The sequence below is a fragment of the Rhipicephalus microplus genome, chromosome 9 (assembly GCF_043290135.1).
Source record: "Rhipicephalus microplus isolate Deutch F79 chromosome 9, USDA_Rmic, whole genome shotgun sequence".
Classification (NCBI taxonomy): Eukaryota; Metazoa; Arthropoda; class Arachnida; order Ixodida; family Ixodidae; genus Rhipicephalus; species Rhipicephalus microplus.
The window spans coordinates 125,319,529-125,343,394 of NC_134708.1; the positions used below are offsets into that span (position 1 = coordinate 125,319,529).

At 45.1% G+C, this 23,866-nt stretch overlaps 1 protein-coding gene across 3 annotated transcripts in view; it reads right to left on the reverse strand.

Annotated features, from left to right (window-relative positions):
• Positions 1 to 23,866, reverse strand: part of LOC119163047 (uncharacterized) — a 512,110-nt gene that overhangs the window by 192,239 nt on the left and 296,005 nt on the right. For all 3 annotated transcript variants that reach the window (XM_037414982.2, XM_075874279.1, XM_075874278.1), the window contains 2 exons: positions 19,267 to 19,362; positions 4,482 to 4,682 (listed from right to left, as the gene is read on the reverse strand). In XM_037414982.2, coding sequence (XP_037270879.2) covers positions 4,482 to 4,682; positions 19,267 to 19,362 — 297 coding nt within the window. The remainder of the gene's footprint in view (positions 1 to 4,481; positions 4,683 to 19,266; positions 19,363 to 23,866) is intronic.

A 23,866-nucleotide genomic window follows, 5' to 3' on the forward strand; every position in this document is an offset into this window, starting at 1 on the left:
TCTCCAGGTCTGCTGTGTCGTGGGCCACCAGTTGGGACCCAGTCCTGTCCGAGGTGGTGAAGGCAGTACCCCGAGGGGAGGAGTTGCTGCAGCAGCCCTACAGCCACAAGGCTGCTGAGCTGAGCCTGGAGCAAGACTGCCTACTTTGGGGTTCTAGGGTGGTGATCCCCCAATGTCTTCGGTCCAAGGTCCAGCAGTTGCTGCACGTGGGGCATCCTGGCGCGGAAAAGACAAAGATGATGGCCCGGTCCCACATTTGCTGGCCTAGGCTGGACCAGGACATTGCTCACATGGTGTGAAGCTGCCAAGTTTGCCAGGAACATCAACAAGCCTTGCATCATGTGATCACCCCATGGCCATTTCCATAGAGGCCCTGGTCCTGCCTTCACGTGGATTTTGGGGGCCCCTTCAAAGGCCACTACTTCGTGGTGGTGGTCGACGCATTTTCAAAGTGGGTGAGGGTTATACCTGTCACCACTCTGTCAGCATGTGTGATTATTGTGGCACTGTGGCAACTTCGTGGTGGTGGTCGACGCATTTTCAAAGTGGGTGAGGGTTATACCTGTCACCACTCTGTCAGCATGTGTGATTATTGTGGCACTGTGGCAAATCTTTGCAGACCAAGGGCTACCGGACATCATAGTCTCCAATAATGGGCCCGCTTTCGCCAGCGCAGATTATCTGGCTTGGCTGACAAAGACCAGAATCTGCCGAATGACAGTTCCTCCGTACCACCCTGCTTCAAACGGTGCAGCTGAGCGGGTGGTGCAGACTATTAACGACAAACTTAAGAAGAGCTAGGTTGGGGATTTCTGTACGGAAGTCACCCGCATACTCTTGCAGTATCGGACTACACCTCATGATGTCACCGGCCATGCTCCCTGTGAGCTTTTGCTCAAACGTATGGTGAAGACACCGTTAGACATTATGCACCCAGACCTCCAGTTTACGGCACTTCTCCAGCAGCTAAAACAGAAGCTGGCTGCTGACATACGGTGCCGTCCTGGGCAATTGCCCAAGCCTGGAATGCCAGTATTCGCCAGAAATTTCCATTTTGGCCCACCTTGGTCTGCTGGACAAGTGGTCTCGCCTGCAAGCTCCTCCTCTCTGCTCATACGAATGCAGGATGAAACCTCACAGCACCGACATGCTGACCATGTGAGGGCTAACCACGGGACCGAGCTTGCATCCACGACAGCACCAGCTGCGGCCAATGAGACAACCACTTTGCAAGGAAGAGGTGCCTCCAGTTGTGTGCCACTAGTTGGGCCACCAGCAAGTTCAGTGCCATCTCTGCCAACCTCGACAGAATCTCAGGAGGCATCAAGAGTGGCTCGGGCAGCACCTCGTGCTACCGCACTTAGTCCCTCAACACCTGTACCCAGGCAGAACAATCAACGACGAAAGACACCAGACTGCTTATCGCTTACCTAAACCAACGTCGAACTGGCTGGGACTTCCTATTTTTTATTTTGTGTACAATAACTGGGGGTGAGGGGTGTAACGAGCGTGTGGTCCCCTGCCTAGCCTAGTTTCATTACCTCATCAAGTTCAGCAGGCAACCTTGGTCGTGCTTGGATAATAAACACTGAGGAGCGCTGCTCAGCAGTCAGTAGCCGTTACTCCACCATGCCTGTGGTGTCGTACTTTTTAGAAAGCGGCGCCTCAGCTCAGATCCTGACAATTGTAATGAAATGTTCTTGACGTCTCACAAATATATATATATATATATATATATATATATATATATATATATATATATATATATATTGGAGTGAACTGTCCACAATGTAGATGTGTCATGTCGTCTGCAATCCTAAACATATCGCTGATCTTTTTATGCTATCTCTAGATGTTGTATACCGCCTCTAATGTATTCTTTATTGTCCCTCCCGCCACCCCCCACATACAATAATACCCATGGGACACTCTAGCTATCTGAATAAATAAATAAACAAACTTCTTACACTTTGTGGAAACTATACAATTGACCGAAGAGGTACACTTCTTCTTTCGAATTTTTTTCAACCTTGTAGGCTTCTGATGAGTCATACGATGCGTGGACAAGCAAGATGGTTTTAATTCACTGTGGACAATCAATCAATACGACTCTCATTCACTTGCGCAGAACAGCCAGGTGGCTTTCAGATGCCAGATGCAAAACAGCTTAGCATCGTCACTCCCTCCTTTCCGATGTGTCCACACTCCCACTGCGCATGCGTGTCCTCTCCTCCTCTTTCTGCAGAGTTGGCGGCGAAAAAGGCGCCGAAGGCAACGCTGAGTGACGGTGTTCAGACAATGGTTGTCAAGGCGTTTGAAATTGTCCATCATGTTCTCGTTCGTGTTATCGTTCTTTTGGTGGAACTGATGGCCACCGGCAGCCTTAGTCAGGTAGAGGTTCGGAATGTTGGTGCACTTGCTTAAGACGACGTACAGCAGTTTCTGTGTGTGCCGTTCACCATCTCCCTGCAGCTTCACATTCACGGTTCCCTTTAACGGGAAATGGTGTAATTATTTTGCACAAAAATAACAGTTTTATTAATATTAATATTAATAATAATCACTCTAATTACCATCACAACACGCGCAGAAATATATTTACCATGTGCGTTGCTCAATCTAGTATCGCCACTGAATGCATCAGGAAAAAATCTGTGACAAGCACCCAACAGAGCAGGTGGAGGTTGGAAGAAAAAAGCACGCACACCTCGCCGTGAAGGGAACTCCGTGTAGAATGTGAAGCAGTTATGGGTCGACTTAAAATTGTAGGGGTGCTGTCACCCTCTGTAAAGTTGTCTGCACCGCGAGGTGAACATGTTTCATGCAGAAGCCGTATTTAGGGGTCACAACTATTCAGCGGTAGGTGGCGGTGTGCTTGTGAGCGTTTATCGCCACCATCATCATCATCATGGTTAAAAAACATTAGCGCGGGCAGCGACGCCTGGCAGGAAGCCTTGGTGGCAGTGAGCAAGAAATAAGCTGGTCTCTTTTGTGGGTGGCGGTTGCCGCGGACAGTTGCTTCCAGCGGTGGGTTTGCCGTGGATGGCACCGTGGGCCGTCTGCAGTTGGCCTACGTAGTGAGTGGGGCATTAGCGACACCGCCTTGTTTGTCATATTGTTGAGTGTTGTTTAATATTGTGTAAGAATATCATAGCATGTTGATCACCATTGATGTTATAGTAATTCAGCTGATGATACCGTCATTGCTCTAAAAGTAGTTAAGTAAATATGTGTAGTTGTTTGGTTGGTTGGTTAGTTCCGACCGTGTCGACTGTGTCCGTTCACTCCAAGAGCCTGGCGCGCTCGACATCACGAGACCTCACAAAGTCTAGTAAGAAGGTGCTCTTTGTTTATCACCGTAGACGTTCATCGTTCTGCACACAGCTCACTCATGTGATTGAGCAAGATCACATACACGGTTAATGATCCTGCAGCGCAAAAAAATATGATGCAGAACAAAGTAAGAAACGAAGGAGAACTCTTCAACGCTCTCCTACATCCCTTCCCTTGCCTTGTGTGATATTTTTTTGCGCTATGTGATCAGTTATGTATTGCCAACACGCCCAACTTCGTGCTTTTGTCACATACTCCGTTCCCACATTGCAAAGTATGAAGTATCTTAACGTTTTTCTTTCAAAGCCAAATTGGTTACGCATTATTCTTCCCTCACGAAAGCTGTAGAGCTCTCCTTGGCCATCCTGTAACGTACAAAGCAGGTGCTCTCCACATACCTCACAAGTACTGGTAGCCTCATTCAAACCACATAAAAAGAAGTCACATTTGATATGAAAATCACTTTGTTACCTCACAGTAAATACAGAACAAAGAAGTTTGCTATACACCTGTGGTATTAGAAACCCATAATAGCAAGGCTGTTCTCTGTTCAGTTTGTAATAAGTGATAATTCATTACATCCACATTTGTAGAACCGAAGTTTCAACTGTATGTGTCTGGTGCTTATAAATATTCTGCCCACGGCCAGCTAGGCCTTGGATTACTATTACATGTCTTACTGTTTGTGGCAGGCATGATGAGTATAACAAACATTTGGGCCAGACATGCTGTGTTCTTAGATCTTGCTGGCATGTGTTTTTGTAAAACAGGCTTCTTGCACGCCATTACCCCCAGCGAACTGTTCCAGCACACTGCAACAAGCTAGCGTTTATGCAGTGTTGATCGCTATATCACCATGCTTTCAACATTGAAGATCGCAAGTGGTTATGGTACCTTGAGATTTGGGACAAATCAAACCCATGAAAAGTCAGATAGCAATTAAAGTCTCATTTTTAATGTCATAAGAATAACCTGTTCACTCAGAAGTAAGCACCTACATCGTTTCTTGGCATACTTGAGATTACACGAATAGTGAATAGTCTGGCCCATAATATAGCCCATAACCCATAGCCCATAACGTAGCCCATAACAGGAAATGCTTTGGCATATTGGCATACATTTCACGGGGAGTTCATGAACATAAATACCTGCGCGAAACACCGCATGTTGCGAGTGCATAGTCGTGCAAGGCGAAGCTGTGAGGCACACAATGCAGCAGAAAGTGCCCTCTGCTCTTCCGGATCACCACCCTGGGCGCCAAGTCGCTGCAGCTGCAGTCCCAAGGCATCAAACCGCCGTTGCTCTTCGGCCATGGCTGACTGAAGGCCAGACACCAGGTCCAACAGCTCCTACAATTGCAGGAAGAAAAGCAATAATAGAGGCCACTATCTGGATAATGCCTGTGAAAGAAACTTTCCTTCAGGCATTTAGGCTGCCTTGCTAGTCGAGGGCAGACACATTAAAGCAGCAAGCTGAGCGAGTTGGCAGCTGAACATACTTTCGCTAAACGGTTAAAGATCTGTACGGAGGCCTAAAAGGAATTAACATACGTGGTTACTAAACACAGAAAAGAATCACATGACCCATACATGTCGTGACAGGGTGCTATCTGAATATGCCATTCAAATATTGCACTTCCTTATTATACGCAAAGCAATGTGGGTCTGGTTGACAACCACATTGCTTCACATGCTTGTGGTATAAGCTTTGACAATCTCATAATTGATTTGCTTATAGATTATCTCTAGCATCAGTTTTCAATGGCACATGTTGCAATTAACAGCCTTTATCAAGCCAGACGAGTTATTTACAGCAGTGTGGTGCTCCCTAATAGTACCGTTAAACTCGCACTGCCCACAAGGCAAAAGTATGCAGGCACGCTGACACATCTTCAGGCCACACAATGCACAGTACGGTCCACTCTCAGGGGGAACACGCGAGCGTGCAGGCAATGGTCCCTGGGGCACTAAATGCCGGCAAAATTTGGAAACATGAAGCATCTGCACAGAATCGCTAGAGCGGTTCATGCCCTGCGTCGTCTGCTACTTCCCCACCCTAGTGGTCGGCGCGCGCTAATGCCCAACGTTACTTGATCCTGTCCGTTGTCTAACCGCAGCTGGGAGCGGCGCCGAAATGTGGCCCCCTGTGGTTTCCTCTCGTGAGATGGCGCTGCCGCCACGATCGGCCTGGTTGCTACTGAAGCTTCGCGAGGCGGCAGCGCACCGCCAACCGAATGTCACTTCGCTTTATTTCACCCTCTCGTTGTGCTCCTCCCTTCAGCACCAAGCATTCGAAAAACATCCTTTTTACATTGTGCACTTTGTCGAAAATAGCTAACCAGTGAACAAATAGGGCATTGAGGCTTTTCGTACGAGGTATATTATATACTCGAATAACAAGCCTGTGACATAAAACTACAAATGCGCCGTTGGCAATATTCACAATACACGCGTTTTCTTGTTTGCTACAGCTGCCTTGTGTTTTCTGGTCGACAATTTGTATCCCCGGCGTAAAAATTCATCCGCATAACAATGAAAAAATGTACTTCGTGCATGAATGCAAACAAATGATCTGCGCAACCAAGAAGAGGGAAAAAGCACCCCTCTATATCATTTAATACTTTCCAGTGTATGCTTCCGCACGCTTTCTGTATTGCACTCTTTCGCTCGCTCTAGCAATGCTCGAAAGCTCGTCAGAGAGCGATGCAAAGCCTTTGACAGTAACCATGTCGTTTGTGGAGCACATTCGTTCACCGTGGTTAAAATCATTGTGCACTGCATTTTTTTTTAAATTTTCTGTAGTGCTGAACGCCAAGAGCTGGCCATGCAGCGGGAAGCCCGGGCTTTTCTGAGGAATTTGATATATATTTCGGGCAATTAGGAAAAAGATATGATATTGCATTTTAGCGTACACTTATCACGTGGTATGGTGACCACTTCACCATTGACGCTGTGGATGAAACCTTTAATGGGGTCTTCTGACTGAAAGTGCAGGTCACACACGACACGAGAGCAGTTAGGTTCTTTGTCAACCTTCCGAATGGCACGCTGTCATTCGCGAAGACGTGAAGGAGTATTCGGCGGCCTGAAAAAGTACCACTTCTCGCTCAAGGATTGCACTGAGTCGCAATCGCCCCTGCTTTGATTGATAAGCGGGGTTTCACGTCCCAAAACCACGATATGATTATGGGAGACCCGGTAGTGGAGGGCTCCGGAAATTTCAACGACCTAGAGTTCTTTAAAGTGCACCGAAATCTCAGCCCAGGGGCCTACATCATTTTCGCCTCCATCAAGAATGCAACCACCACCGCCGAGATTAAATCCCACGAGCCGCGGGTCAGCAGCCAAATACCTTAGCCACTAGACCACCGGCGTGGGGCAGCCGCTCCTGCAGCTGGGCACAAAATACCTAGGCATATTAGATGCCAAGTATTTTAAAGCAAAGTTCAATATTTTGTGCCTCCTGACCACCCTTACTACACATGCGCAACTGGCCCAAGCACAGCCAGAACACGCTCATGCACTAGCGCATGTTGCCCTGTGTAAGGGGCTATAGATAAGACTGTGGCCTCACCTCCTTACACTCTTTCAGCAAACATATGATGGCATCGGGCAACAAGATACTGCAGACGCGCAATGAAGCAACGCATATCCTCTTCAGAACACGCCGGAAGAAGCTAGAGCATTTGAGTCTGTGTAAGTGGCTGTGCAAGAAGCGGTGGCCACTCCTTCTTAACTCTTTCAACATTAGATGCCTGGTGAGATCGCGGAGCAGCAAAAGGCTTGACGCGCCGAAGCACAAAGTAAACATGGCCAAGTGAACTCCGAGCTCCGGTCTAGAGAATCTCAGCGCTAACAGCAACGTTTGCGGGAAGCTGCTACGAACGTAATGCGGGCTCAACATGCCGATGCACACGGACAGCGTCTGCAAGCAATCCTCGCCATATGCATTGCCGACATCGAAGGCAGGCGTCAGCGTCGAGCCTACGCAACGGCTGCGGACAGACGACGCGAGTCCGTGCAGAAGAAGTCCGTTCAACGCCCTGGCTTCGATGGTGCCGACACCACTAAGTAACGCCAAATATGACGATAACACTAAATGCGTAAAAATAACAGAAACATCAATGAAAACACCTAGTCGAAACTGCTGCAAATGAGGTGTGCACCCCGTGCTGTGTTGCATTGCATCATGGTGCCCTTTAGAGGGAGATGGCGTAGTTTTTGCTAACAAGACACGCGACATTATTCTGACGCATAGGTAACCAACATAAGCAAAAAAAAGAGCATGTTTTGGTGCCTCTGCCCGTTGCCTCTACCAGCGCTGCTCCATAGGTCGCCCTCGGGTCGACAGTGCACCGCTTCACGGGAGTAACAAAGAGGGGTCAGGCACCGCAATGGAGTTTGACAACTGAAAGTATCTAGTAACATTGCTAACGCCAAGCTATGTTTCAGTGGTTGCAATGAGAAGCTGACTATGCTCGTCGCATCAAGAACCGATTTCCTTGTCTGTCATCAAAGGCAGCTGGCTGATTGGAGCATTGTGCAAAACTTATGATGACTAACGTTTCTGTGAGCATTGACACTTTAGGTGACACAAGTGATGGGCTTCATTATTGTTTCCACAGAATTCTACAGCTGGGGGCATAATTCTTCACTGAACAAATTTTATGTTCTGCCAGCTCTTATATTTGGCATTGCCAAGACACGTGGGAATGAAAGGCTTCTCATAGTCGAGCTCTACACTAAAGAACACAGTCAGCATGCTGTCGCTGCTGTGGTAAACAAGCCACTAAAGACCGTGACAGTGCTCATGCGCCCCCCTCCCCCCCAATTCACATGACTTGAACGTAATTGAAAATGTGTGGAGCAGAATGGAATCATTTCTCGCCAAACTCTCCACGTCGTATAAGTGGATGACATCTGGGCTTCCGTAAACGAAGAGTGGCAGCAGCTTAATTGCAACTCATCCTTCAGGGAAGCTCTGTACAAGTCTCCGCATGCAAGAATGAAGGCCATATTCGACGCTGGAGGTGACATCACCCGATACTGAACGAAGCTTTTCATTCTTATAACGTTAAGAGGTCAGAGATCTGGCCTGGTTCTGCTTTTCTCACAAAAATGACAAATAAATTTTCTCTTTCGTGTTTACTGTAGTGTATAGTTTTATGCACTTCAATTTTAATGCACACACATAGTGGGTAAGCGCAGCACTTTTCATAAAAGTTCATGTTATCGCAATTCGAAATATGGTGCTTCTTCGAAGTTGCTTCAATAATCAAAAACTCATACCATTTAGATCGTTACACTAATTTTTGTCGAGATGTAGCAAGCCAGAGCCAGAACATCATTAGTATTGATCCTTTGAAAAAATTTCATCCTCAAGTGTTTTCTTACCTCGCCACTGCGGTATAGGAGTTAGGGTGCTCGACTGCTGACCTGCAGGTCACGGGATCAAATCCCCACTGCGGCAGCCGCATTATCGATGGATGCGGGAATATTCGAGGCCCGCGTACTTTGATATAAACCCCAAGTAGTTGAAATTTCTGAAGCCTTCCACTGCATCGGTCATAATCATACCGCTGTTCTGCAATGTTAATCCCTAATGTTTATAATTCTTATTATTAAGAGCATATTACCATGCTTCTAAACATAAACGCGTGACTGTAGGTGTGAATCGCATCGTTTCAGAACTGGTGCGATACCACAGCAAGAAACAAACTGGACTTTTTGTGTGCCTGCTGAGTAGCTGACAAGGTGCCGGCAGAGCAGCGGCGGCATGAATCGAACCGCGGAAAAAGGAAAGTGCTCGGCGAGCGCAGGGGCGGAAAAACGCAGACAAAAGCCCACAAGCACCACCTTTGTGCTTTTATGCTCATGCGCCACGTTTACGAATCTCGCGACCAGTTCGCGCCATGCGGGCCGCGGCCACGCGTTCTTGTGTTCCCCTTAACGATGGACCGTACTGCACATACCAAAAATAGCTTGTGACAGACGAACACAGCTGACTTACAATGAAGTCCAGCCTGATTGCTTATAACCACTGCAATGTATCTCATCTGTACCTCTTCACTATACGCTTCACCAGTTTTTCTTTTTTGCTACGATACCGAGGCCAAGTGGAACAGTGAATTTTTTTCAAAATGACTTTTTTTTAGTTATACTATATGCCCAATTTGTTGACCGTCATTTTGCTGCATAAAGCTTCCGTCTATGCAGTTTCATTCAAAAGATACAAGTAAAAATGTTAGACCTCCCATAACTTATGAAACCCAAACTAAAAGTGTCAGTTTTATGTGCATCATAAAATTAGCTTATTATGTCGGTTAGCTGAATATATCAATATGGATGCTGAGTAACACCATCTCGACACAGACATTGAACGCTATCTTGTAACGTCAGAAACGAAACAGTAGCGTCACTACGTGAGGATTTAGATTTGGGTCAGCTTATCTAGGTTGTCATTTAAGGACATTAAACTAGATTTGTGGGATGAAGCGTCAAATGCAATGTGTGGGTTCGTAGTAGATCGGTCCTCACGTATGACAGCTCGATGTGGCAATACTGTGGTGGTTGCTCTTCTTTTGTAGGTACATTTTCAGGAGATCTTTTCTTATGGTAGCTTTTGACGAGATCTTTTTTCTCAGTGCACATACATAATCTTGCATCGTATCGTTTCAAGAGTTCACTGCCCTTGTTGAGCTTTATCAAACTGTTTGAGTGCAACGGCGTAGTTTTCACCCAGATCAACCCTCTCCTTCCACCGTAGTGCCACTTCATATTGATTGTCTTTTTCATTGATGTTCTCACAATTTGCCAGCACCGAATCAATGACCATTGCTCCTTCACATTAAGCTTTGATACCGATGCTTTCTAGATCCCAGAAACGAGTCAAAATTTTCGAGATACTCTGCTTAGTCACTGTTGATCGTAGGACTGCAATACTGGCCCACTGTATAACATTGGCTGCAACAGACAGAGGGTCTTGTATAGTCTAACCCAGTTTCGTCTCAACAGCTTTCGGCTTTTTGTATACAGGCTTCACGGTACCAGTTACTAGATCTCAATAATAGTGTGATCCAAAGAGGACCTTAATCTGTCTGTCTTGTAATCCTTGCAGAAATTAAGTTAGCGCATCCAAGTACATCTTGTTCATTGCTCTTAAAATGTTTTCTTCTGGTACCAAACTGCATATTGTGTCCACCATCAGCACCTCCATTGGAATTGGAAAATTTCTAGTTCACAGGGAGATTCAGTAAGCATACCTTCTTCATGGTTTTCCTTGTGTCCTCGCCCCCAAACACACCGACGGTCAACATTTACTCTTCTAATAGTTCGAGCCATGTCTTCCATAAGCTTTGGCAGTAATAAACTTCTGCTGACTTTCGCCATAGAAAAGGACTTGGTAGCGACCGGATTATTTGGCGCCCAATACAGTGGCCATTAGTCTGTAGCATTATGGATGACCTCTCCTGGTTGGAGACTACAATGACTGATGCAGATATCACCTTCTTGTCATTTTTTATGTCGTCGGATGCACAAACTGATGTTGCGTGCTGCCTAAGGCACATGATACAATTTAACTGGCTTCTGCAATTTTTTAACCGGCTTCTGCAATTTTCCCCATGTAGCCCAGCTTTAGGCAATCAATTAAAGCATCGTCCTGCTTTAATGAGCATCTCCTTTTTAATCGAGAGGCATGATATCCGTGAAATCAGAGACTTTGGCAGAATGCTTTTTAGACCAGCAGAACAGGCACTGTTGGGAACATTTTGTTGAGCTTTGTAGAGCAGGTGCCGTGAAAACATCACATGGATGACTAGGTATTAGTCCTCCTTTGTCTGGAGCGTGACGAGTTTTCTGTACGTCTTGTTCAGCAAGAGCTTCTCGACAAGCGAATTGATGGTCAAATAATTTCAGAAGCTATTAAAGATAGTTATCTGGTGAAACAACCATTTCACGAGTTGACTTGGCTTGTGGATTCAAAGAAGCTGCAGCTGATGATAATACCTTGTGCATCTCGTGGAATCGCAGTACTATGTTTGTCTATAAAATTCTTAGCAGAATTTTCCGAAGCATAGAGCAATAAGTTGTCGAGTTCATGCCAAATGCCTTGAGGCTTTGAATATGAGCCTGTAGCCTGTCATAACGTTGCTTCAGCTGACGCACGTCTGCTGACGACGACACCGGCTTTATATCCAGCAAACCTTGCAAATGGTCCTGCACAATGACCTGCTGATTTCAGAAAGGCTTCTTCAAAATTTTAGTAGCGTCTTTAAGCACTCTTCTATAGCTTTCAATCCCAATACGGCTGACCAGGCTGCTCCAGTAACGAAACAGCTAAAGTAGTTTAAATTGTAAGCTGTGCTTTACTCAATGTCGCTGTGGACTGCTTATGTAAACTGCGTCCAAAATTGCGGTCATAGTCTGCAGTTGCCTTCAAATTTTAGGAGTTCTGGTTCGGGAAGCTTGCTTTTACCAGATGGTAACGGGTGGATGTTCGTAGAGCGTGGAGCTGAAGACGCCAGACATTCATTCTGCTTCACTCGTACATTCACTGTCAGAGTAACAAGCTTGTCCCGGTATTTTTCGGCGTCTAACATCCTGCTGTCCAACAGGTGGTCTGGCATTCAAAAATTGTCTCATCCATTTTCTCTGTCTGACCATAAAATGAGCTTATTTGATCGAGCAATACACTTACTCTAGCTGCCTCAAAGGCTTGATTTCCTCAGACAAAATGTGCTCAGCATTTTGAGAAGCTAAAAGGCCACCAATGATTAAATTTTATTTGATCACGCGGATGCACCTATATTAAAAGTTTCCATGCCAAAAGTGAGACTAGTGTGTGTCGGCAAATGCAGCAAGAAAATGCGCCTCATAGCTGCAAAAAGGAGACTGTCAGCAACTGGCATGAATAGCTGCATAATTTTTGTGCAATAAAACAAGTCACCTTTGTTGTACTTAACTTGGGGTTAAGTACTGTGGTTTTTATACACCTAACCATGACCACTGGCTTAAGTTATGAATTTACTTTGATTGGCAAGTTCTTGTCTAAAAGTCCTCGTGCACGTCTTTGTAGTGGGCTCAAATGTGGCATGCGCGTCCTCCTCAAGCGTCCGGTCTCTTCTACCGAAAGTCACTCTTTTTCATTCCCGAACGCACAATCTGACCGCAGGCAGGTACACTCGATACACATGGCACAGCGGCAGAGCTACTGTGTTTCCACACACTAACAACAACACTGAGGGCACTTGGTGTCACAATTTTCACATCCTATCGAGCATTTTCACTCCGTGACTGTGCATTTCATTCACAAAAACTGCAAGTAAGAACTCATACAAATTCAATAATTACAAGCTTGTGTAGTTAGAATGCCAATTCCAATAGCACCCTTAAATTCACAAAATTATATATTTTACTAAAAATATACTTTCGAAAAGTACGACCCATATTAGAGCATGCCTGCATAGCTTCGGACCTGGAAACGAATTCCATCTCACATGCTCGAACACAGAGACAAGAAGCACGATTTGTCTGTGGCAATCATGACTTCAATACATCTAGTTTTAGTGTACTTAAGAAGAACTTGGGGTAGAAATTATTGAGTGGACGTATAAAAAACAAGATGTTAGAAATTCTTTGCAAAATATTTTCCGGTATGGTTAAAATACATAGCGAAACCTACCTTTTACCCCTTCACTGCATATCTTATAGACGTGACCACTCGTTAAAAACTCAAAAAATTATTTGTAGTAGAAATGCCTTTCACAACTCGTTTTTCTCACACAGGATGACCCAGGGGAATCAACGACCGTAGCAAACTGCAGTGCCGCAATGAAGCACCATTTACAGAATTACTGCTAGATAGATAACTGGTAAATGAGTAAAGTAATAACTTTAGATGTGCTTTAAAAGCTAGCAAATGAGTACTTGAAAAAATTTATTGCGTGATCCTCTAATAATATATGTGGGGTTTACAATCTAAATACACAGCAAGGTTATGAGAGGCATTGTAAGCACGGGAGACTTTGGACCATCTACAGTGTTCCTTACGTGTATCAACACAGCACAGTACACGGGCCTCTAAGCATGTTACCCTTGGTTACTGCAATAAAGCATACTGTTTTTTTGGCCAGGTATGCATAAGTGTATAAAAACATGCTTAGGAACACTCAGATAGCGCTATTAAGAAAACAAACATGTGCGCGCTGAGCCTACCCCCGCGTGCCGGCAGGAGTCCAATGCGACGGTCCCGCCATCTGGCGGCAATAATAGAAAAGGTGCCATCTACGGAGCACGACGGGAGTGGAGAGTTTGACAGCTGAATCTTCTAGTAACATTGGCTGCAGCGATTAAGGCATTTTTGTGTCTTGAAGTGCCGTCGTCCTACTGACAGATATTCGCTGAGGTAAGCACACCGATGGGCGCGCAGCGTTCTTACTTTATCTGGTTGATTGCGTCTCGCGAGTGTACTCACCTAACAAGTATATATCTTACACCGCGGTTTAGGGTTAGGATCTGCGCACTTTGATTGATGATGACGCAAACCACAGGTGGTCAACATGACCTTCATTTCTCGCCAAATTCAGCGTACAGGAGAAAATTTTGAGGCTGGTTGGGCATTTTGGTGCAGCATGGTGCCATTTCAGCAAATTTCATGGTTTAGAAGCAGCTCGATGCAACAATCGGAATTTCATATCAAAGTGGCGCAGCTGTTGCACCCTTGGATGTAAGATAGAGGGGGCTTCGACCTTTCCCGCCATGGGGGCTCAGTAGGCAGCAATAAAGCCTTGAGATTTTTTGCAAGAGAAAAAAAATCTAGGGACCTTAGGCAGCGTGGTCAGAACGTCAGGGCTGGCCTGCCCGTGAATACGAGCGTCACTGAAGGAACGCAAATCCTCAAGGGACACAAAACGAAGCGCGATTTTCACAATGTTACTTCTCAGCGTCAGCTTGATGCAGCCATAGAAATGATGCTAGCAGCGTGACACTGTGTAGCACACGATTGTCGTTAGTAGATGTTTTTAGCAAGCTACAGAAACACATTAGAGAAATACGACACTGTTCCTTTTCATACACGCGGTCTGTATTTGCGTACCCCACGTCGTACCTAGTTTTAATTGCAGAAACCGCTGAATCCGTAAGGTAACACGAGGATGATAGTAGCCAGCTAAGGTTTTGCAGAGTGAGCTAGTTCTGTGCCGTACACTAATTTTTTTCCTTTTTGCTAGTATATATGTGCAAAGAATGCACAACTTTGTCAGTCACAATACTTCACATCCTGGTTTTTTCTGTCTTTTTGTCGAAATTGCGCAAGGGACGAGCGAAAGTGCTGAGCACACTTTCCCTGTTTTTTCTTCCACAATTTTCACCACCTCATGCCACCTTGGCAGGCATGAAAGCGGCCGAATTTCAAGGACTACTCTCACAAGGATTAAATCGCACGTAAATCACACGATGGTGGAAAATCACAAGCGAGGAGCATGCAAGTGCGATTCCGAGCGCAGTGCAGTCACTGCAATCGATGCTATTCTTTTTTTCTTTGATTGTGTCTCGAGTTAGACTGCCTTGGCTAAGAAAAATGATGCCCATGGTTACAGTATGCAGCTAGTCCCAGAAACATAAATAAAGCCTTTCCGATGCTTTTACGTACTGGAAATGTTTGTGCATGGGCACTCGTCCGTCGGTTCTGTATTGCCGCATTCGCGCAAAGTGTTTCCGTAGCTTGCTAAATACCTCTAGTGTTGTGAAGAAATACCATCTCGTGTGCAACAAAACAGAGCACAAACCTAACAAGTAAGCCACACTCATTTGTCAGCTGCACATACATTATTGTTGTAGCGGTCATTGCGTACGTTCTATTCTAGGGAAACAGCAGCAGACTTGAACACTTCGAGAGACGGCTATCAGTAAGCAGCAATAAGAAAGCATTAAAAAAAAGAATCGCTCTTTTTTTCGTAAAGTGGAGAAAAACGCAACATCGTTCAACAAGCAGCAGCTAACCGGTGACATTTGCCATCCCATCAGAAAGACCAGCGCTGTGAGCAGAAATCCTGACATAATCATTCAATGTCTTATTTCTGCTGGTCATTGCATTCAGATTTTTTAAATGATACCAACATGATGTTGGCCTGGTTTACTGTCTGGCTTGCCACTTCCAGTGATGATTATGCTATAGCGTTCCTAGCTGGGAAGTGTGAGTGCCAAGCGTCTGAGCATGCTACCTCGTGTCAGGGAAGTTCTTTTTAAAAAAAAGCACTTCCGTCTAAAAGGAATCTCGTTGCTGGTCTGCATTTGGGGTCGAATCGCCCAGTGTTTGAAAAGGCAAGTGTTATGTACCAGCGAGCTCTCCTTAAAACACTACCACAGTGTAGGCAGCCCCGTTCACTTTCACTTTCACTTTATTTCCTTAAAGACCCCGCAGGGGGGTGTTACATAAGGGGTGGGTTGTACAACAAATATACAAAACCCACAGGTTAACATTGCAGATGCATTGACACACTTTGAATAAAACGTGATGGACAGGTGATTGAAACAACATCGTGGGGAAGGTCATTCCATTCTTTGGCGGCGCGGCAGAGAAATGATGCAGAAAATGTTGAGGTGCCAGATCGGGGTCGGAAGACTTGAAGTGGATGGCCAGTGCGGGGAGAAATGCGTGCGGCGGGAGCGATGTAAGGTGGTTGGTGGAGTGAGCTGTGATACAACTTGTGGTACAGTGACAACGTAGCAATTCTGCGGCGAAGTGAAAGACTTAATAGACCGGATTCATTTTTAAGAGATGAAACACTGACATCGTAAGAATAAGAAGAATGAATGAAGCGAGCGGCACGATTTTGAACTGCTTCGATAGCGTTGATCAGATAAACTTGGTGAGGGCTCCAGATGGGTGATGCGTATTCAAGTTTGGACCGGATTAGCGACTGATAGGCCAGAAGACGAACGTGATACGGTGAGTGACGTAGGTGACGTTTTAGGAATCCTAATGATCGGTTGGCTGATGAAATCATGTTAGTGATATGCGTTCGCCAGGAAAGATCAGGGGTTAATGTTACAAAGATACTTATAGGATACGGCTGTTTCGACTGGTATGTTAGCAATTTCATAGGAAAATTGGAGTGGGTTTTTGCGGCGGTGGAAGGAAACTAATTTGCATTTGTTAGGATTAAGGGTCATAAGCCAATGGTCACACCAGTTTAATACTTCATTAAGGTCATTCTGTAGTGCTGCTTGATCAAAAGTGTTGGTTATTTTGCGGTAGATGACACAATCATCTGCAAACATACGAAGGTTGCAGGATAAATTGTTAGGTAAGTCGTTAATGTAGATTAGGAACAAAAGCGGGCCAAGGACAGATCCCTGTGGCACTCCAGACCTAACAGGAAGAGAGTTAGATTTGACGTTGTTAACGAAAACAAACTGAGAGCGGTTAGTCAGAAATTGAGCAATCCAATTAAGAAGTTCAGCTGGTAGATTTATTTGAGAAAGTTTTTTTAGTAGGCGCTGGTGTGGAACTTTGTCAAAAGCTTTAGTGAAGTCAAGAAAAATAGCATCAGTTTGGAGGTTACCATCGAGGTTAGCATGCAGGTCGTGAAGGAAAAGGGCTAGTTGGGTTTCGCATGGGCGGCCTTTTCGAAATCCGTGTTGAGAGGAATGAAAAAAATTGTTAGAATCAAGAAAATGCACGATATGAGTGTATATGACATGTTCCATGAGTTTGCAACATACACTGGTTAATGATATGGGGCGATAATTTAACGGGCAGTCTCTTTTACCTGTCTTGTGAACCGGAATGACCTTCCCACACTTCCAGTCGAGAGGCAGAATACCTGAGGAAAGTGACTGGGAAAACAGCAAAAACAAAAACTCGGCTGATATGTGCTTTGTGTTCTTTAACAGCTTGGATGTAATTTCGTCGGTACCCGCCGAGGATGAGAGTTTCATTTTTTCTATTAAAGACAGGATACCATTGAAACCTATGTTAAAGGGTGGCATTTCAGGCAGATTAACAGAGACTAATTCTGTTTCAACGGGGTCAGATTCATTCGTAAACACAGACGAAAAGGCGGCATTGAATATATTGGCACATTCTGAACAACTTAATTCTTGACCAGTATCATTAGTAAGGGTGATGGGGGGCGTGTTAGGAGGGTTTATTATTTGCCAGAAACGCTTCGGTGAGTCAGCAAGAATTTTCGGAAGTTCCGTATGAAAAAATGAGTACTTGGCGTTGCGCACTTCACTTAAATATGCTTTCTCGGCAACCTTGTATTTTTCCCATGCAGAATCAGTGTTTTTATTCTTCGCAGCCCGAAAGAGGCGTTTCTTCTTATTTTCAAGCCTTTTTAATGTTTTAGTAAACCAAGGTTTTTGGCGGGTGGGACGAAAGCTTATTTTAGGGATAAATTGGTCAGCTAGCTGGTTTAACTTGTTTTTGAAGATTAACCAGTTATCGTTAATGGGTCGCTCCCAGAAGCCATCACGGAACGTCGGAAGAAAAACTTCAAGTTCTCGGGTGATGGCCGCGTAGTTACCCTTGTCATATAACCTAATAGTTTTAGTACAGGCTTGGCGCATTTGAGGAACGAAGGTAAAATTAGCGTGAATGACCTTATGGTCACTTATTTCATCAAGATATGTTATAGAAGAAAGGCTCTCAGGATCAGTTGTTAAGATTAGGTCAAGAATGTTAGCAGTATCTCGAGAAACACGTGTAGGTTGTGTTATCAACTGAGTGGGATTAAAGTTGAGGCAAACATCAAGGAAATCGTTGGCCTCCTTAGCATTGGGTGCTGATGAAGTTAGATTACACCAATCAATGTTAGGAAAATTGAAGTCCCCCAGGAGGAGGACGTGAGCATTTGGGTATTTGGTCGTAAGTTCGGCTAAAATACCATTAAGCTGGCGCGCGAAATCCGGGCTACTTTTGGGAGGCCTATAACAAACACCTAATAGTACGGAATGTGGTACGGAACGAAAAAGCAACCACAATATTTCTAGGTCGGAATCAATGTTTATAAGGGAGCATGAAAGTTGTTCGTTAGTAGCAATCAGGACGCCGCCGCCCCGGGTGCCGGGACGATCTTTTCGAAAAAGATTAAAGTGAGGCAAGTCGGTCAAAATTTCGCTGTCGGTGACGTCAGAGGTCAACCACGTTTCAGTTAGTATAAGTAGGCTGCTGTTAGATGAAGATACAAGGTCGGACACGTGGTCTCGTTTGGAAAGATAGCTACGTATGTTGGTGAAAATGACCGAAAAAGAAAGATTGGCTTTGTGACCAAAGACGGGACAATTAGAAGATCTGGGGCGTGAAGGCAACTGCTACGAGCTTTCTTCTACATTTTCAGTTGCCTCGTTAAATACGTATCGTTTGGAGCCCATAAAAAGGGTCTTATACCGTAAAAGGAAGGGACCCGTTTTTACTTTAGCAAAAGCCAGTAGGTGCTTCCGTGCGTTCCGGACCCGATGCGAGAAATCCTCCCCGATGCTAAAATCTGTATGTTTAAGCTGGGGGCCCTTAGCAAGGACGGCTTCCTTGGTTTTGAAGGATGTGAACTGCACTATAATAGGCCGACACCGGCCTTGCGAGTGGCGGCCAAGACGGTGGGCACGCTCGACATCCTTGGATTCGACAGTTATTTTTAGGTGGTCCCTACAAAACCCAGTAATACGCTCCTCAGACTGCGCATACGTTTCGGATGGCTTGTCGTCCGCTAGGCCGTAAAACAACAAGTTGTTTCGTCTGGAACGATTCTCCGCGTCGTCCAGTCGAGCCTCCAGTACAGAGACCTGGGTAGCTGTCTGGGAGGTGGCAGTGGCCATGGCGTCAAGATCAGATCGGAGTGTATCGACACTACTGTAGTGGGATTCTAGACTGGCATTACTATCGTTAAAGGCATTACTATCGTTGCAGTAAATAAACAAAAATGCGGCTCACTCTGACGCTGAGAGAGCTGACGGACTCCTCGAAGCGTTCCTCGTCAGCATGCATCAGCTTCTCCACGGCAGTCCAGTCCAGGCCTGGACCAGACATCTGCGATAAAAGGGAGAGCAAGTGAGAAAAAAACTGGAACGATGTGCATACACATTATAGGTGTATTCATACACCACTTCCAAGCTTTTCACAGCCCATGTAAGTCACATTTACCAAATAGAGACTTTTCATGTCATTATTCATAAAGGTGTACCACATTCTGTCCCATCAGACATTGCTGCAGTCGCGCTTCACTGTGACGCCAGGAGTCAAGCAGACTATACAATAGTCTGTCCAAGGTTATAAGACTGGGTGCGGCAAAAATAATTCATTTATCCTATCGATATATAATGCCACGTGGGTAGCAATGCCACTGCATCAGCAGCGTCAAAATGACATCGAATGGCTAAAGACGACAATGTTATTATATTGTGGCGCTCACACTATCCTGTTTTGTCGGCCTGCATTTCTGTGCGCTGTGTTAGCTGAACCAGTGCCAACTCTTAACACTTAATTATTTTTTTTTTTTGTGAAGGTTGCGGGTTCTATTTTCCAACTCTGGATCTCCACAGTGCTAACTCAATAAGCACTGCCCGTAACAAAATTATATGAGTTTTAGGAGGGAAGCTCCTTAAGGCGTGGGTCTGTACATCCTCCAATGTTGTTGTTGTTGTTGTTGTTGTAGTTGTAGTTGTAGTAGTAGTAGTAGTAGTAGCAGTAGCAGTAGCAGTAGCAGTAGTAGTAGTAGTAGTAGTAGTAGTAGTAGTAGCAGCAGCAGCAGCAGCAGCAGCAGCCCCAGTGGCACATACCTGCTCTAGAGCGGGTATGTGCCACAGGGGATTTGAAATGGGAAATGGCAGTACTTGAAGTGTTCACTATATGAACGCAGTATTGAACGCACAGACGGACTAGTAGACGGACTAGCAGACGGACGGACGGATGGACGCACGAACGCACGGGCATATGAACAAATGCATGGACAGACGGATGGATGGTCGGGCGGATGAACGGGTGGTGGTGCGGACGGACGGACAGAAGCATGGATGGGCTGACGGCATGCTTTTGCCCCACTCATCATCATTCACTTTGTGGATATGCTGTGATCTTTTTTAGTCAGTATGGTATTCCAGTAACGCAAAGGCATAGCGTCATGCCGAACAATGCGTGCCGTAGCTGCCACCACGTCAAGTGATGCCATCTATGAAATATAAAAACTAACACCCACATAGTCTACATTCTCCGAAACCCGAGGTGCTCCAATCACTTAGTCTACAGCAACGATATTTATAGCATGTCTCCCAAAAGCGGTGCCACAATAACACAAATACATTGCTGTCATAGCTCCAGCACATGAATCTAAAGTATAAAAACATCATGCAGTTTCCTAATAATAAAGAAAAGAGAAATCTGGCGCTAGGGTCTATGGGATATACAACTTATGGGGCTTCAGCTAGCACGGGAATAATGAACTTATATGGTGCTTACATGGGTTAGTCTAAGCTTCGTTCTTTTGACAGAGTGACCTGCAGCCATTTGGTCACAAGACAAAGTTCAGCAGATGTTCAGCAGTTCAACTTCAGCACTATGACCATTTCAGGCTCAGCAATAAAAATAGGCTCACAAAGTTCACAAAAGTCTATAACAGTGCCCTATAGCTATGATGCATTGTCACTTGAAAGACGTAGCACAACGTTAAAACCAAAAAGATTGAAGATAAGACATAAAGAAAAAGAACTCAAAACTAAGAGTATTTTCCAGAAGCGTTCGCATTATAAAGGCTCCTGTATGGCATGCGCAAAACTCACTGCACGTGCAGGAAGGAACAGACAAGGCATCAAACTCAGAGAAAGAAAGAAATGAATGGAGGGAAGGGCAAATAGATGCGATCTGAAAAACAATACTAAATAAAACCAAGATATGTCTCATCCTTGTTTTTGACCTTACGCCGCCACGCCTTTTATGTGACACAAGGATAAACTTTTTTCTATTCCGAAACAAAAGTGAAAAAATACACCAATTCCCTCTAAGAGAATCATATCTGGATGCAAAGCATTGGCGAGGTGGTGAATGGCACCCACAGAAGCTTGCTCATGTCGCCTCAAGCAGATGCGACAACATTCAGAACCTTTATTTCTACCTGACTAACGCTGCCGGTGACCGCTGCCGTGAACGCTGCTGGTGATTGTGACTATAGCACTGCTAAACAGTCGGTCCCTCAACACATACACCAGAGACATCGTACGTGATCCCGCGCTAAGAAACGTGAAACACTGCAAGACCGACTATCCTGTCTACGAGTAAGCGTCTCGTTGCCTTCGCCCCTGACTCGGGAGAAAGAGCATTGGAAAGGAGAGAGGGGATAAGTACTCGTATGTGCTGGGGATGTGGAGGCCACAAGAGGAGAGAGGGTGATTGCAGGAGGAGAGAGAGGAGGGGAAGCACATGTCCAGTTGGGGGTGGATGCCGCGGTAGAGAGGGAGAAAAGGAGGGAAGAACATAGCCTCCAACTTAAGTCACATAAAAAACAGCGCCAATAATGAGGGACAAGAAAAGAAGAAGAGAGACAGCAGCACTGACTTACAACAGTGGCACTGACTTACAAGAAATATTTATTTGCTGGAACCGTGTAATATATACTTGAGCAGTATCTGACAAACAAGAGAAATGACAAGTCAAAGAATACATAATTCACCTAACAACCGAGTAATCATCGTGATAATGCACCATGAACATCACGTGTGCCAACGTTCTGAAGAAAATCTGTTTCTTTTTGTGATAGAACGTTTGCACACGTGATGTTCATAGTGCGTTATCACGATGATTACTCGGTTGTTAGGTAAATTCTCTATTTTTTATTTGTCATTTCGTTTATTTGTCAGATACTGCTCAAGTATATATTACGCGGTTCCAGCAAATAAATCTTCGTTGCAAGTCAGTGCTGCTGTCTCCTTCTCTTGTCCTTCGTTATTGGCGTTGTTTTTTATGTGAATCATGTCGTACCAACTTGGCCATGCAACTATGTTAGCTCCAACATAAGATTCTTTGCGTCTAAAAAAAATGACAAAGAGCAAGCACGAAGATTGGGCGAATCTATGTCCTAATCATCATCATCATCATCATAATCAGCCTAACTACCCCCCCCCCCCCTGCAGGGCAAAGACCTCTCCCACGATCCGCCAATCAGCCTGGAAATCCATATACTACTGCCATTCTAACGGTGTCTGAACCATTTCAGCACCACAGTTCCCTCTAGTAAATATTGTAGGAAATTCCACACCTTATATGTTAGCGGATTAGCTATCGACGAGTTAGAGCGATATAGCGCAATGGATAAAGCAAAAACGAATGGCTTCATGGGCAGTCCACACGTCAAAACTGGCTTTCGAACTCTGAAGAAGATGGGTCTTTGAGCCCAAAGGTTGGTTTCAGCAGTATTTCTAGTAGCACCATTGGCTATGAAATGGTGTATTCTTTGTCGGGTTGTCTCACGATAATTTGCAGAAACAAGGGTGAAATCTCAGGAAAATGTAGAGCAGTACACGCCTGTTTTTCGCGCCTTGATTGGTCTTTCAAGAAAGCCAGGGACAAAATTATAAAATTCTCGCACTAGTTTCGCTGTGCCAGAAGAGAGAGCAGAGCGGGTTGGCCTTTCATGTTTCTCTTACTCTTTGCTCCAACTTGTACTGCTGACTGGGCAAGTTGGTGCATGATGATGCTTTAGCGCAGCTCAATTTAAGCGTGAAGAGAACATGATATATGGTCAAGAAGGGGAAAAAAAACACACCACAGTATGAACACTAACTTCCAACTTTCGTTAATTGCGTGACCCTATGAGCATATAGCATCTTTCCTTTATGCTCAAACTGAACTGTGCTAAAGCAATGAAATTTCATCTCTCTGCTCCTTGCATCACATTTTCTGTTTCACTTTCTTCAATTTCTTACTCTATCCCCTTCAATTATTTATCGCTACCTCTCTACTTACATATTTCGCCCACTGCTATACTCTCTCTCTCTTTCTTTTTTTCTTTCTTGGTTTCTGTTGTTGTTGTTTTGTATTGCGATGGCAATTATATGAATACTCTCGGTTGGATTTCGCCATCGACATCGACGAACAAAAACATCCAGAAGAAAAGACTCCGGCGCGCGGAATTGAACGTGGGACCTACCACTTAGCCATCGAGGGACACCTCCTTCGTCGTTCGAACGGCATGCTATTTATATCCACTTACCGCGGTCGGCGGGCATCTCGGGGTTGGGTGGGGGAACTATCATGTTTTAAGCATCATAGCAAGACGGCGCAATGAGTGCGCGGCGGCTCTCATCTCTGACACGTACTTTGGCACACGGGGATGAAGGGAGTGGACGATCTTTTGCGCGCCCTTATCAACCAGTGGGGAGGATCATCTTGGTTGGTGTTGGACTTGCACTGGAACAATTCTGTTGTAGTTACGGGGTGCACAAAGGTCACTGCAATCCTTGTACAGTCTCCGTTTGCAAAAAGGGCGCGCTTTTTAGACGCAGCAAAGTAACTACTGAGACGCTTATTCGCGTTCATCTGTACA